This window comes from Leuresthes tenuis, unplaced genomic scaffold, assembly GCF_036924035.1.
Source record: "Leuresthes tenuis unplaced genomic scaffold, fLeuTen1.0.hap1 SCAF_20, whole genome shotgun sequence".
NCBI lineage: Eukaryota > Metazoa > Chordata > Actinopteri > Atheriniformes > Atherinopsidae > Leuresthes > Leuresthes tenuis.
In genome coordinates this window covers 23,383,721-23,398,038 of record NW_027325374.1, presented here as the reverse complement: position 1 = coordinate 23,398,038, position 14,318 = coordinate 23,383,721, and the positions used below count along the sequence as shown (strand labels likewise).

At 39.2% G+C, this 14,318-nt stretch overlaps 1 protein-coding gene across 5 annotated transcripts in view; it reads right to left on the bottom strand.

Annotated features, from left to right (window-relative positions):
- The window catches only part of LOC140278577 (V-type proton ATPase 116 kDa subunit a 1-like), a 53,558-nt gene that overhangs the window by 26,149 nt on the left and 13,091 nt on the right, over positions 1-14,318 (bottom strand). For all 5 annotated transcript variants that reach the window (XM_072373613.1, XM_072373615.1, XM_072373616.1 and 2 more), the window contains exons 11-16: positions 5,623-5,773; positions 4,090-4,229; positions 3,804-3,967; positions 3,420-3,510; positions 1,495-1,613; positions 1,002-1,218 (exon numbers count right to left, since the gene is read on the bottom strand). In XM_072373613.1, the coding sequence (XP_072229714.1) occupies positions 1,002-1,218; positions 1,495-1,613; positions 3,420-3,510; positions 3,804-3,967; positions 4,090-4,229; positions 5,623-5,773 (882 nt within the window). The remainder of the gene's footprint in view (positions 1-1,001; positions 1,219-1,494; positions 1,614-3,419; positions 3,511-3,803; positions 3,968-4,089; positions 4,230-5,622; positions 5,774-14,318) is intronic.

Here is a 14,318-nt window from a genome sequence, read left to right as displayed (position 1 = left end):
TGTTGACTTCTTCAAGCCATGACCTTCAGTGCACACTGGAGCGGTTCACAACTGCATCAAGAGCTCAGGATGAAAGTAAGCTTCTCCAAATCCAAGGCCATGATTCTCAACTGAAAAAGTGTTCCCTACAAGTTGGGACGAGTACCAGCCTCAGGTGGAGGAGTTTAAGTATCTTTGGATCTTGTTTCTCGAGTGATGGCATGTTGGAGTAAGACATAGACAGATTGGGTCTTTGTCAGCAGGAATTGGTGAAATGGGTTTGCTTTGAAGGGTGGCAGGGCTCAGCATTCGAGACCGGGTGAGGAGCTCAACCTTCCAAAGAGACCTCCTCCATATCAAAAGGAGTCAACTGAGGTGGTTTGGACATCTGCTTAGGGTAACTCCTGATAACTTACTGGAGGGATTACATATCTCTTTCTGGCCAGAGAATGCCTTGGGATCCCACAGGAGGAACTAGTGTGTCGCTGGGGAGAGGGATGTCTGAACCTGTTGCCTCCATGACCCAACCCCAGATAAGCAGAACATAATGGATGAATGGATATTCCATTGTCATGGTTGACAATGATCAAATACAGTATATCAAGGTGGTCAAGGTACACTGCTCATACATACAACAAGTCTACTTACAGAACCAAAGTTATCTAATTAATCACTTTCCACATGGGTTAAACACAGCTTGGTCTGGGTAGACGTGTACAAGATGTCACAGAAAGCAACAGGAAGACGGCCACAACATCCTTAATTATTATGAGCTGTTGTGGATGAACCATGAAATGAGTCACTGGTGACTATGTGAATTTTGCCAATAAGTGCTCCTTTTTCATCACTCAGGGGATGACTGCTAAATCAGGATGAAATAACTTATATAGGTAATGTATGTAGGAGCATTCATCAAACCAGTCACTTATTCTCCATTAAAGCCTTTTCTCTTATAAAGACAACAGGTTAATGAGGTGAAGACAAGTTGGGAATGACAGAGGGTTGGATGAGGGTAGAAGCACCTGTCCCCTGTAGAGGGGTTTGTTGGTAGGATCATTGTAGTTAAAGAGACACATGTTGATGAAGTGGATGAGCAGGCTGGGAGCATCCTTGGAGGTGTAAGCATCATAGGCCGTCCATTTGAAGAAGACCAGCAGGATGAGGTAGCCAAAAAGGCTGAACATGAAGACGATCTCTGGGATGAAGCCCAGGAAGATGTTTAGAGGCTTCTTAAAGTATCTGCGGTGCAGTGACATTAGACAAAGACAAAACTCAATCAGAGTAGACTTTGGTAAGCTTTCATAGCAAAAATTAAACAAAGAGTGCTCGTTGTTTGGTATTAAGTTTGTTGACCTTGGTCATCACAGAAAACATGATAAACTGGAAATGTGAAAGTTCATTCAGATGGTTGTACAAGCTCTATCAGTGTTCTATTGTATTTTATCATATAGAAAATATATTCATAGTAATAATGTTGAATACAAAAGCATTACATAAGTGTGCAGTAGAACGTACAGGTGGTTGAAGAGACTGAGAGACACTCCAAACAGCATATGGATGACACCAAGGATGACTGACATCTTCATCTTGAATGAGTTGAGGAAAGTGAGCTTGTTGGCTGCAAGATTCCAGATCTGCAGAGACAACACAACTGGGTCAAAGGGTTTGAGATCCTAGAAAGGCAATGCCTGATTCTTTTCCTTTTAGGGTGTATTAAAACCACTGATAAAACCACTCACATGTTACTAAATAATTTTCTTATAATGTTAGTTATTTCACCACTCTGCAAACAATCTCTGCTGGAAGTCTAACAATTTAGAAACAGTTATATTCTACTGTTGTACTATTTTCTTTTTCTTTCTTCTTCAACAGTCATAAACTTTCAATCATGCATGATTATTGCAGCTAGCAGGAATAACCTCCTGTGTGTTATGTAGACAGTAATACACATTAACTTGTGCAGCATTGTTCTTTCAGCAATCAGGTCCAGGGGCTCCGTAGCAGTACCTTGCACCGAGCCATAAGTGAAGGTAACAGTGGAACAAGTGGTGTTTGGGGATTCGGGACCGTGACTCCCAAACTGAGAGTGACTCCAACAGATCCTTGGAACAACATCAGATATATCTCTACAAAAGAGCACAGTTTTAGAAACAGCTAAGATACTGAATAGAAACTACAAGCTTCCAGGCCTCTGAATGAAGACCAGAGTTTGGGAGGGAGACTGCCCATGAGGAGAGCGAGTGCTAAGCTTTTTCCACACACATTCATTCTATATTATACATTCTCTATACCAGGTAAAGAGATGGAGGAGAAATACTGATACCTGGGAGTTTACCTGGACAGCAGACTGAACTGCAAATTCTACATTAAGGCTGTCTACATAAAGGGACAGAACAGACTGTACTTCTTGAGGTAACTTAGGTCCTTCAATGTCTGCACCAAGATGTTGTATGTCTTCTACAAGTCTGTGGTGGAGAGTACAATCTGCTTTGCAGCATCTTTTGGGGCAGCAGCATCAGAGCCAGAGACTCAAAGAAAGTGAACAAACTGATAAAGAAGGCTGGCTCTGTGCTGGGGACTGCTCTGGAGCTGATTGTAAAAGAAGAATGCTGCTCATATTAATGAACATAAAGAACAACACTGACCACCCTCAACATAAGTGAGTGATACAGAAGGTCCTTCCTACCACCAACTATAACTCTTCACAATGAAAGTTTATGATGATTGATAAAAAAAAAAGGAAAAACAAAAGAGGGATAAAAAATGTGTTCATTTGATTTAATTTCAGAGTCAAAATAAGCCAATCTAATCTAAGTGTGTGTGGCTTGTTTTGGTTTTTAGTTGACATACTGACTGTCAAGTAGTGTGGTGTGGACCCAGATGCAGAACTTAAAGCAAAAACCTGATTTATTTTCAAAAGGCAAGAACAAAAAGCGCAGCTGAGCCGGATATCAATAACTCTAAACTGTGAACAAAACAAAACAAGACAAGACTATGACTGTGGATACTGAAACAAGATGAGACTATGGAAACTAAGAGACAAAACCTGACCTGACAAAACCTGAACAAACTTGAACTTGAATCATGAGAGGTGAGGTAAGGATTCTACATAGCACTGAGGGAAACCTGGAAACTAAATTCTGTGGGGAGGTGATTGGTGATGGGGTGCAGCTGCGAAACAAAAACAGGTGACGTGAGTGAACCTAATGTGACAGGGAAAAAACATGGCATGAAATGAATCTAAAACCTGAAAACAAGACAAAACAAAACTCAAAACACTGATAAATGACACTGATAAATAAACAAATCATTTATATGAAGGATTTTAAAGCTGTAAATCTACATCTTCTGCTAAGCAGGACTCATTCCAATGATACAGATCCAAAAACAGAGAAAGGAGAACTATTCATTCTAGGTATTTTAGTGAGTGCACATTTTACCGGGTCAATTCCAAGCGGATAAGGACCGTTGAACACACCAGGAACAGCAGGATCCAACTGCAATACTGCATTTCCATCAAGTGTCTCAAACCTGGGACAAATCAAATTCGTATTCAGAAATTTGATGTACTAACAGTACATGCTACAGGATATTGAGGGAAAATATGTACAATTTAGTATATGGAGATGGATCTGACTGAAATAAAATGGTTACTACAGGATCATACAGAATAAAATATACTCACAAGACATGGATCTGAATATGTGATTGGTTTTTATAATGCGCTGACTGGCTTGGTAGGTTATGTCACAGTTCACTGTACAAGTCATCAATTTCTTATTTCAAAAGAGCTTTCTGGGAACCTGAGAGTTGGACTGACTTACGACCAGTTGGCTCCTTTGGAGCCAAACATGGGCCTGACACTCCAACCAGAGCCGAACATGTTCAGGGACTTGGAGAAGCAGTCATTGTAAATGATGCCAGTGTAGATGGAAAAGAGCCCCATCAGAAGGATGATATAGCGACCGGCAAACACCATGTTGAACATCTAGAGACATAAACAATTAAAACCTTTTTATTCTGTGTTTGTTACATTTTCACTGTGTGGATGAACTGTGACGGTTTTTAGGACATTGTTAAAACGTGTTAGTCATTTATGAGTGATGGTACCTCATTATCATTCTTCTGAGAGAGAAGACGACTCTCTCGGATAACCAGGTATAGGGCAGCACATGTCATTAACACACCATGACCCATGTCACCAAACATTACCGCAAACAGGAAGGGAAAGGTGATGATGGTGTACGGAGCTGTAACAGGTGACAAACAGGAAGAAACCATAAAATGTCAACACTCAAACAATCCAAACTTTTTTAGTACTGACTATTGAATTTTCCAAGCATCAAAAAACTATTTTTTTTGCTAGATGTGCTGAATCTCTGTATCAATTGAATGATCAAATGAGTTAACCCACCTTTATACCAAGTACAATGGTATAAGCAAAAGGAACCTTATTGTATTACCATGCTGTGATCACATTATTCAGTAAATGCCCTTTAAAGTCAAAATCATTATATTAAAATGTAAACTTGATTATACCACAAACTGTACAGTACTGCAACTGCAGTACATTCCTAATATATAAGCCCCTGCACAAAATTTTTTTATAACTTAATGAAAAATTGTAAATAAATCAATGTTATTTGCCCGAAGGTTCTAATCAACCATCTTGTGTTGCTGAACAAAAATGACATTGTGAAATAAAAAAAAGCAAACATAAACTTTGAGAATAATAAGTCTGCAAACATTTAGCCATGAAGAAACTTTGTGCACCTGTTGGATGGTAGAGCCTCCCACGTTTCCATCGTTACAGTATTTGTTAACGCTTTGCAGGAGTTCACAGGAGCACTCTCATTGATGGCAGATTATGGGACTTAAGCCAGGACTAATTTGTGGTGAGTCTAAATAGTCCATCTTTTCCAGATCTGTGCTTTGATTCTATCTACTGAAAAACCCATGAACTTTTCCATAAATGCCTTGAGACACTATACAACATATTTCATTGTAAAATGTCATGTAATCCTCTAATGGCATCACTTCTTTCATAAATTCAAAGCCTTGAGTTCATGGAAGCAAAGATACCACACAGCATGATAGATCTTCCACTATGTTTTAAGTCAAGAGAAGGTTATTTTCCCTTTTGGCTAAAACCACTGATGCACTGCACTTTCTAATCTAATTTCCTCTGACCATAGAGCATAGAAAGGCTGTGGCTGCTTCTAACCAGCACGGTGCATAATTAATGTCCGAAAGACTTATTTGGGGGAAATTTTTTTCTTTTTTACTTGAAGTGAAACAAATATTTGAATATCAGCACAAGCAAAATCCCTTCTTGTAATTACTAACACAATAAACGTGGTTACTCCAGCATACATTATACTTGATGTTTATCAAATTAATTCCTTGAACATCATCAAGCTATACTCATCACACTGCTGCTCTCACTTTTCTTTATTTAAAAATGTTTTATTCACTTCAATTCACATGAATGTGCTGTTATTAAAACTCAGTGTTTCCTGTTTGACTATTGTTAAAAGAAGATTTACTGTATTAGTCCAAATTAAGGCTTGTTTCATTCTGCAGTTGAGTTTCTATAAATAAAGAATACTTGTTTTCAGCTGAATCAAGGAATTCCGGCATAACCTGGATTGATCTCCCGGTAGTTCCCGATGCCATAGGCATCAACAATGTTCTGGAAGCCTGATGTGAACTTGTTGGTCTTGTTGAATGTAGGTGGAGTCTGCTTGGTCTGCATCCTGTTCAGGATAGATGGCACTGTTGAGCCGCTTCTCTCCTGTCAAATGAAGTTTCCGTTATCAGGCATATACTGTCCACACTCAATATTATTCAACATGAAAAAATGTGTCTGACAGTTTTCATTAGCATTAAATAAATTGAAACTTGTCTAGTGTTTTCAATAACTTATTATAAAACCTTCATATCTACAAAGTGAGCAGGTCCTCTTCCAGGGAATCTAACGTGTTGATGTTATCACCAACATATTCTGCTTTGGAGAAGATCAGGTTTATGGTGGTGCACCCCAGTAAGAAGAGAACCAATTTCATGACACTTAAAAGCCAGAGTAAACAGAAGTTAGCTTGAAAATAATTAGTATTATTAGCTCTCCACACATAAGACTGCTTAAACATACTGTGCATGCATTGCACTGATTTATTTTCCTCAGGTTTGATGCTGTGATCATGTTTATTGTGAGGTTAGTCAATATCAGTAATGTTAAGACAAAGGATCTTGAATGCAACCATCCTTTAACCAGAAAGGTGAATTGCTTTGTAGCATATGTACTAAAGCTAGCACATGCTAACACACACAGACAAACAGCCAGGGCGGTTGTAGCTCAGGAGGAAGAGCAGTCACCTCGACTCCCGGCTTCCTCAGCCACATGTCGAAGTGTCCTTGGGCAAGACACTGAACCCTAAATTGACTGTATGAGAGTGTGTGAATGGGTGAAGGTGGCATGTAGACCACTCAAAGCGCATGTAAAAGCGCTTTGAGTGGTCAACTAGACTGGAAAAAGACAAGTACAGTCCATTTACAAAGGTCCATAAACCTCTTGCCAACACATGGCCATAACAGCCATCTTCTGCCATCATCACAAGCTAACGGCTGGCATTTTGTTTTGTGGATTTTCTCTCTTTTACTATTGTCACTCATAGACCCACACACAGATCATCGTTTGTGTTAAGTGTTACAGTTGTTTGTGTATTTTCTGCATAGTGAGGTAGCATGGTAGACAATAGTGCTTATTAATTAAGGTATCATTGACAAAATCATTGTGGCCTGCCCCATAATTACCGTAAATTCCGGACAATAAGCCGCTACTTTTTTCCCAGGCTTTGAGCACCGAGCTAATGTATTTTTTTTAAAACATTTTTTGATGAAGATGAAGAAGGCGATCAATGACTGTTCTTGCTACTGTCTTTTTTTCATCTTACCAGCCGTGTTACAGGCACTGTTTGAAAAAAAAGCATTTACGCTGTATTTGTGCGTTAGCGATAGGTATTTAAGTTAAAACCATCGATGTTACAGGCACTGTTCAGGAAAAAAAAAGCATTTATGCCACGTATTTGTGCGTTACTGACAGGTATTAAAGTTTAAACCATCGGTGTTGCAGGCACTGTTCGGAAGAAAAAGCATTTACTTTTTGTAAAGTATTTGTCCGTTAATGATAGGTATTTAAGTTAAAACCATTGATGTTACAGGCACTGTTAAAAAAAAAAGTATTTACACCGTATTTGTGTGTTACTAATAGGTGTTTAAGTTAAAACCATCAATGTTACAGGCACTGTTCGGGGAAAGCATTTACGCCATATTTTGGCACGATAAAACTGGATAGTGTAAGATTGCCACCTTTCATGTGGGTGACCTGGGTTCAAATCCCCTGCATGAAAGGTACTACCTCCAGTAGGGGTCCTCAGGCAAGACCCCCTTACCCTACATGCCTACCTGTAAGTCACTTTGGATAAAAGTGTCTGCTAAATGCTTAAACATAAAACCATCGACTTTACAGGCACTGTTCAGAAAAAAAGCATTTGCAGCATGTCTTTGTTTATGTTACCATACACATTAAATTAAAAGTTTAAAACATGTAACATCTTTCTTTGTAAATATCTATTAAAATGTGGACACCCGAGGATTATAATCCGGTGCGGTTTATACAAGCAAAAAATGGATTTTCTTTTTAAAATGAGAGGGAGCGGCTTATATTCAGGTGTGCGCTATAGTCTGGAATTTACGGTAATGATTTTTATCTCATTGAATAATGATTGCTGTCCATAGACATTTATGAATAATTTCAAATAAATTATCTCACACCAATCTAAATGTTGCTTCATGCAAGACTGTCACCAGATTTATTCCCATATATATGCATAATAACCCCCCAGCTGAAGCTGAACAGTTCAAAAACAGAAGCCATCCGAGTTGGCACATCACATCAGCTCCACTCTTCCACCATCTGCTGTATCACCTTTTCTAGCCAAAATATCCTCCTTTCCATATCTCCCACATATCTGGTTAAAATGGACCCCCAACTCACTTTTGACACACACATCAAACACCTCTGTAAGATAGCTTTCTATCACCTCAGGAACATCACCAAACGTCCAACCCTGACAGATGCAGAGAAGCTCGTCCACGTCTTATATATTAAAATTCTTTCTTGTCTTATTTTTCTGCTCTGTAGCACTTTCAGATTGATAAAATATAAAGTTCAATACAAATAAATGTTATTATTATGGACATGCCAAGAAATGGCATGACCATATTGCAATTGTGCAAAACGGCCCTCGGGCCCATATTGCGATGGTGCTAAACAGCCCTTCGTAGGTAAGTAAGTAGGTAAAAAAAAATAAACAGGGGGTGAATGCCAAGAACTTCCCTGAAACAAATTTGCGAAAAAAAAAAAAAAATGTCCAAAAAAAACAAAAAAAAAACATTTTACATTCGGGTCTTTTAGCTAGCATTTTGCTAACAAGCTAAAGTCGTAAAAAGCCCGTTGCTGCGGTTATATGTTATGGCCCCACTCTGATATATATATAAAAAAAATACGGAAAAAAAAATACGGAAAAAAAAATACGGCCGAAAAAACTTGGAAAAACATGAAAAAAGAAGGCAACTTTTTTTAAATTATTATTCCGCATGCTTTTTTGTCCGTTAATGCGGTCAGAACCGCAATGTGCAACCACGCAATGCACATATCAATACGTGTGTCTCCTCGATGGGCATTACTTTTATTGTTCAAAAGTATATAAAAAAGGTTGAAAATTTGCACACTTATCGCTCGGCTATACTTTATCTTAGAGACATCATTCAAACTTTCAAAGACTCAGGCTGATAGGTGAATTTGGACGCTTATTGCCTGGTCGAACTTTATCGTAGAGACTTCATTCATGCATTCAAACACTTGGGTCGCTTCATACTAAATGATTATTAAGTCTCATTACGCTAGGTGTTACGGTTTTTGCGATAGCTAACTTTAAATTTAAAAAAAGTGTAAATTTGATTTTGGATGCTTGTTGCTAGGCAACATGTCATTGTAGAAAAATCATTAAAATGTTCCCCAACCCGGGATGCGTTGTGCTACAACATATTTCAGTCTCATTATGCTGGCTATTAAATTTTTTGAGAAATTTAACGTTAAATTTGCCCAACCATTAACATGAGGCTTGTTACCATGGCAACACAAATCCTTTGCATTCCTAAGGGGGAGCGTAAGAGTGAATGCAATATAACCATTGCCACCTCAGACATAACCAGAACCAACTTAGACAGAACCAGCCTAGACATACAGAACCAGGTTCAGACATACAGACATCGTTCAAACATTTAAAGACTCAGGACAGTTTGGACTACAACATACTTAAGTCTCATTAGGGTGGCATTTACAACTTTTGAGAATTTTCAGCGTTAATTCTATCGTAATTTTAATAATAATGAACACACATGCTGATTTCGGAAGCCTTTTGCTCGGCCATGGTTTATCGTACACACATCGTTCAAACATTTAAAGACTCGGGACGATTTGGACTACAACTTGGACAACATATTGTAACCTCATTAAGCTGGGTTTTACAGTTTCACTTTAACTTGATTATATTTTAATGCTAGTCTTGTGACACGCAGATTTTGGAAGCTTGTCGCTCGGCAACAATTTATTGTAGAGACATCATTCAAAGAGTCGGGACGCTTTGGACCACAACATATTGTAGCCTCATTATGCTGGGATTTAAAGTCTTTGAGAAAGTAAACTTTAACTTTATGCTAATTTTGAAGCTAATTTATTGACATGCTGATTTTGAAGGCTTGTTGCTTGGCAACATTTCATCATAGAGACATCATTCAAACGTTCAAAGACCCGAGGCGCTCTGAAAGCAGGGAGTGTGGTTCATTAACAACAGCACCCCAAACACAACCAGAACCACTTTAAAGCGAGCATAACACAAGCACTACAGCCCCAAAGCAAAGCAGCAAGAGGGCAGAAATGGGCAGTAGGGCATGCCCATATAAAAATTTCCTGAAATTTTCTAGTTATTATTATTATTAATTGCTTCCTGACGGTGGGAAGTGGATAAAAATAGTGCATCTACCAGATACGCAAAAGATTCATCAAGAAAATATCAGGACCATGGCCTCTGGTATGCAAAATTTTCATTTAGTATGTACAAGTACAGTTTTACAAGTATAAAGTGCCAGTACAATTTTTAGGAAAGAAAGTGAGAGATGAAATCCACAGACTTCCATCTAATGATTATGTGGATATCACAGAACTGTTCAACAGTAAGTCATCTACCTTAATAATTAAGATAATTAATTTTAAGGTAATTAATAATTACTTTAAGATAACATATATGTACGCATATTTATATTCCATAATGACCCCTACTTTTAAATCCTACTCTTAATGTTTAAGATAGCTCTTAATTGCTTCCTTGAGGGCAGCACGTGCATGTAGCTCTGTTGTTTATGACGTGTATACAAGCGAGGAAACTTGTATATTCACAGGAAGATCTCCCAGCGTTACAACAGTCCAAACATGGTGTTAAGCATCCCATTCCAGCTGAACTGAAGAAGCCATATTGCAGAAGCAGAGCTGGAGTCAAACTAAAGGCTAGGCTAAGGGCTGCAAGATGGAAATACAAGGCTTTCCTACTATCGGTGCTCATGGGAAATGTCAACTTGCTGTCTAACAAGTATGTGAAAAGGGCAGAACTGGCTCTTTTTCCTTTGGAGGCTCAGGTCATTTGGCATGTGCAGTGAATTGCTGCATATGTTTTATATAATTGCTGCATTGCTGCATATGTTTTATCAGTTGCAAGGGCCATTTTGTTTATGTTGTTGTTATGTTTATGCATTTGGCAGACACTTTTATCCAAAGCAACTTACAGGTAGGCAGATAGAGTAAGGGGGTCTCGCCTAAGGTCCCCTACTGGATGTAGTACCTTTCATGCAGGTTGATGGTTTAGAAGAGACTATAGCTGTTGTTAGCTGAGAGAGATCAACTGGACAGAAGCCGTCGAAATACAAATCAGGTTCCAAAGATACTTCTAAAGCTGCTCTACTTGATGATACATCAGTGATAATAGTGGGAAGGATTCCATTAATCTTCTCTCTGATAGAAACAATTTTATTGATAAAGAATCTCATGAAATCATCACTGCTGAGAGTTAAAGGAATACATGGCTCAACAGAGCTCGGACTCTTTGTCAGCCTGGCAACAGTGCTGAAAAGAAACCTGGGATTATTCTTATTCTCTTCTATCAATAATGAATAATAAGCAGTTCTAGCTTTACAAAGGGCTTTCTTATACGTTATTAAACTATCTTTCCAGACTAATTGAGACTCTTCTAAATTAGAGGAACGCCACTGTCTCTCCAGCTTTCTTGCAGTCTGCTTTAACGCACGCAGCTGTGGATTATACCAAGGAGCCAACCTCTTCCGACTGATTACCTTCCTTTTCAGAGGGGCAACATTGTCCAGTGTTGTACGCATTGAAGCTATAGTGCTGTCAACAAGAGAGTCAAGTTCTACTGGAGTAAAATTTAGGTAGCCGTCCTCTGTCATATCTGCACATGGCAGTGAAGAAAAGGATGATGAAATCAACTCTTTAAATCTGGTTACAGCATTCTCTGACAGACACCTTCTATATGTAGAATTCTTCTCAGAAACCGTATAGTCAAGTAATGTAAATTCAAAAGTTATTAAAAAATGGTCAGACAAGACAGGGTTGTGAGGGAACACTGTTAACTGTTCATGCCATAGTCAGCACAATGCCATAAGTCAGCACAAGGTCAAGGGTATGATTAAGGCAGTGAGTAGGTCTGTGAATGCTTTGAGAAAATCCAATACAGTCTAATATAGAATTAAAGTTAATATTTAGGCTGTCATTTTCAACATCTACATGAATATTAAAGTCACCCACTACAATGACTTTATCTGTACTCAGCACTAACTGTGATAAAAAAAATCAGACAGAAACTCAGAATAAAGGTCAGGTGGACGACACACAACAACAAACACAAGAGGTTTTTGTGATTTCCACTTTGGGAAAAACTGAGAATCAGAGATTCAAAAGAGCTAAAACTAATCTTGGGTCTAGGACTGATTAGTAACCCTGATCTGAAGATAACTGCCACTCCTCCTCCTCTGCCTGTGGTTGGAGGAACGTGAACATTTAAATAGTCAGAGGGAGTTGATTCATTAATGCTAACATGATCCTCCTGCTGCAGCCAGGTTTCTGTTAGACAAAATATATCAATATGATGATCACAGATCAAATCATTCACTAACAGAGACTTCAAAAGGAGAGATTTAATATTCAGCAAACCACATTTAATGGTTTGATGTTTTTGTTCAGTTAAAGTTTTTGTTTTAATTTTTTTTGCACAAGAGGATTTGCTCCTGTTGTGTTTTTTGATTGGGGGGGGCAGCATCAGGTGGGAAGCCGCAGAGAAGTGTGTAAGACTACAACTCTGCATCCTGGTCTCAACCCTGGGTTGTGTCAGAAAAGTTTGCATATTATCATTATATAAAAGTCACAGCCAGAGGCCATTTCATATCAAAACTTCACAAGGAGAAGTTGGGAGACAAAGAGAACTGTGTTTTAAGAAGGAATGTTGTCTCCCCACGGATCGTTATCTTTATAGCTCCTCAAATAAGGAGATGCCTCCAAACTCAGGAGATATACCAGACCTGGGCACATAGAGGATTGTATGTATGTGTGTGTGTGTCACCTAATAAAAGAGCAAAGGAGGCAACCACTCGTTGGAGAACTCTTGTGAATCTGCAGAGAGAAGGTTCGTGTGTTCTCCCTTTGCAAGTAAAATTCTGAGGCCTCTGAGGGATTTCTTGGTTGCATGCCGTTGTCCGTGAGTTAATTTTTCTAACAGATGTCATGTTTTTGGATGACTAATAAATTCGTCCATATTTCTAGAAATGAGAGCCACTCCTTCCAAAGTGGGATGGATGCCGTCTCTCCTCATCAGACCAGGTTTTCTCCAGAAAGATTGCCAATTATCTATGTAGCCCACATTGTTTGCCGGACACCATCTAGACAACCAGCGATTGAATTAGGACATACGGCTAAACATGTCATCACTGGTCAGATTTGGCAGGGGTCCAGAGAAAACTACGGTGTCCGATATTGTTTTGGCAAAATTACACACGATGCAACATTAATTTTAGTGACCTCCGATTGGCGTAACTGGGTGTCATTACCGCCGACGTGAATAACTATTTTACTGTATTTACGCTTATCCTTAGCCAGCAGTTTTAAATAGGATTCTATGTCGCCCGCTCTGGCCCCTGGAATACATTTGACTATGGTCACTGGTGTCTCTAATGTCACTTTTCTGACTATAAAGCTGCCAATTACCAGGATTTTGACCTTAGCGTGTGTTGCTGAGTGGAGAAAATCTATTTGAAACGTGGACAGGTTGATGGTGAACCATGGGCTTGACTTTAGGACTATGACTCCTCTTCCTGACAGTCACCCAGCCACTCTTAAGTCCCGGCTGCTCGGGATCTGCTCGTGGACGACTAACAGAGCTAACTAGGCTAGTTGGCTCCGCACTGACTAAAGGGGCCTGGCTCGCTATCGGGTGGTTTTCAACGGTGCAGAGCCAAGACTCCTATTCAGATAACCTCGCCTCCATAACTACAAAAAGACATTTGTTACATGTACCATTATCACTAAAGGAGGCAGAGGAGTAACTGAACATCTGACACGAGGAGCAGGTGAAAGCAGGAGATGGAGGAAGAGAACTGGTAGCCATGCTAAGCTAGAGAACCAGACACACCGCTAAAAAGTGAAAAATAAAGAGTAAAGATCTGTAAGAGTGAGCGTTAGAATATAACAAGTATGCGATAGAGTTAACTCTGCAAAATGTGTAAATTATAGGGAGAAATAAGTATTATTAGTAGTTCACGAGGAGCAAGAAATGTCACAGTGCACACACAAAGCAACAAGAAGTGATGCAATACGTCTTACCGCAAAGCAAAGCCATCCAATGACAGGATAGATGAGGATCTTTGAAGTGCACCACTACACTATACAGTCCCCCTACCCAGTCCACTACCCAATTTTCTTTTCTGCTGTCTGACAGGGAGGCCGCATAAAATACAAGGATAAAAAGATACTCTATAAGCTCATTAAAATGTTTGGCTCAGTTTTGATCACCAAAAGCTTGGACACTGTTGAGAAGGTGGTAGCGAGGTGCACAGGGGCTAAACTTCAGCCATTCTGGACAACAAAAGACATCTTCTGTACAGCATCTTTGCTAGGCAGAGAAGTAACAGCGACAGGAGGCTCATCTTGCTGCGTT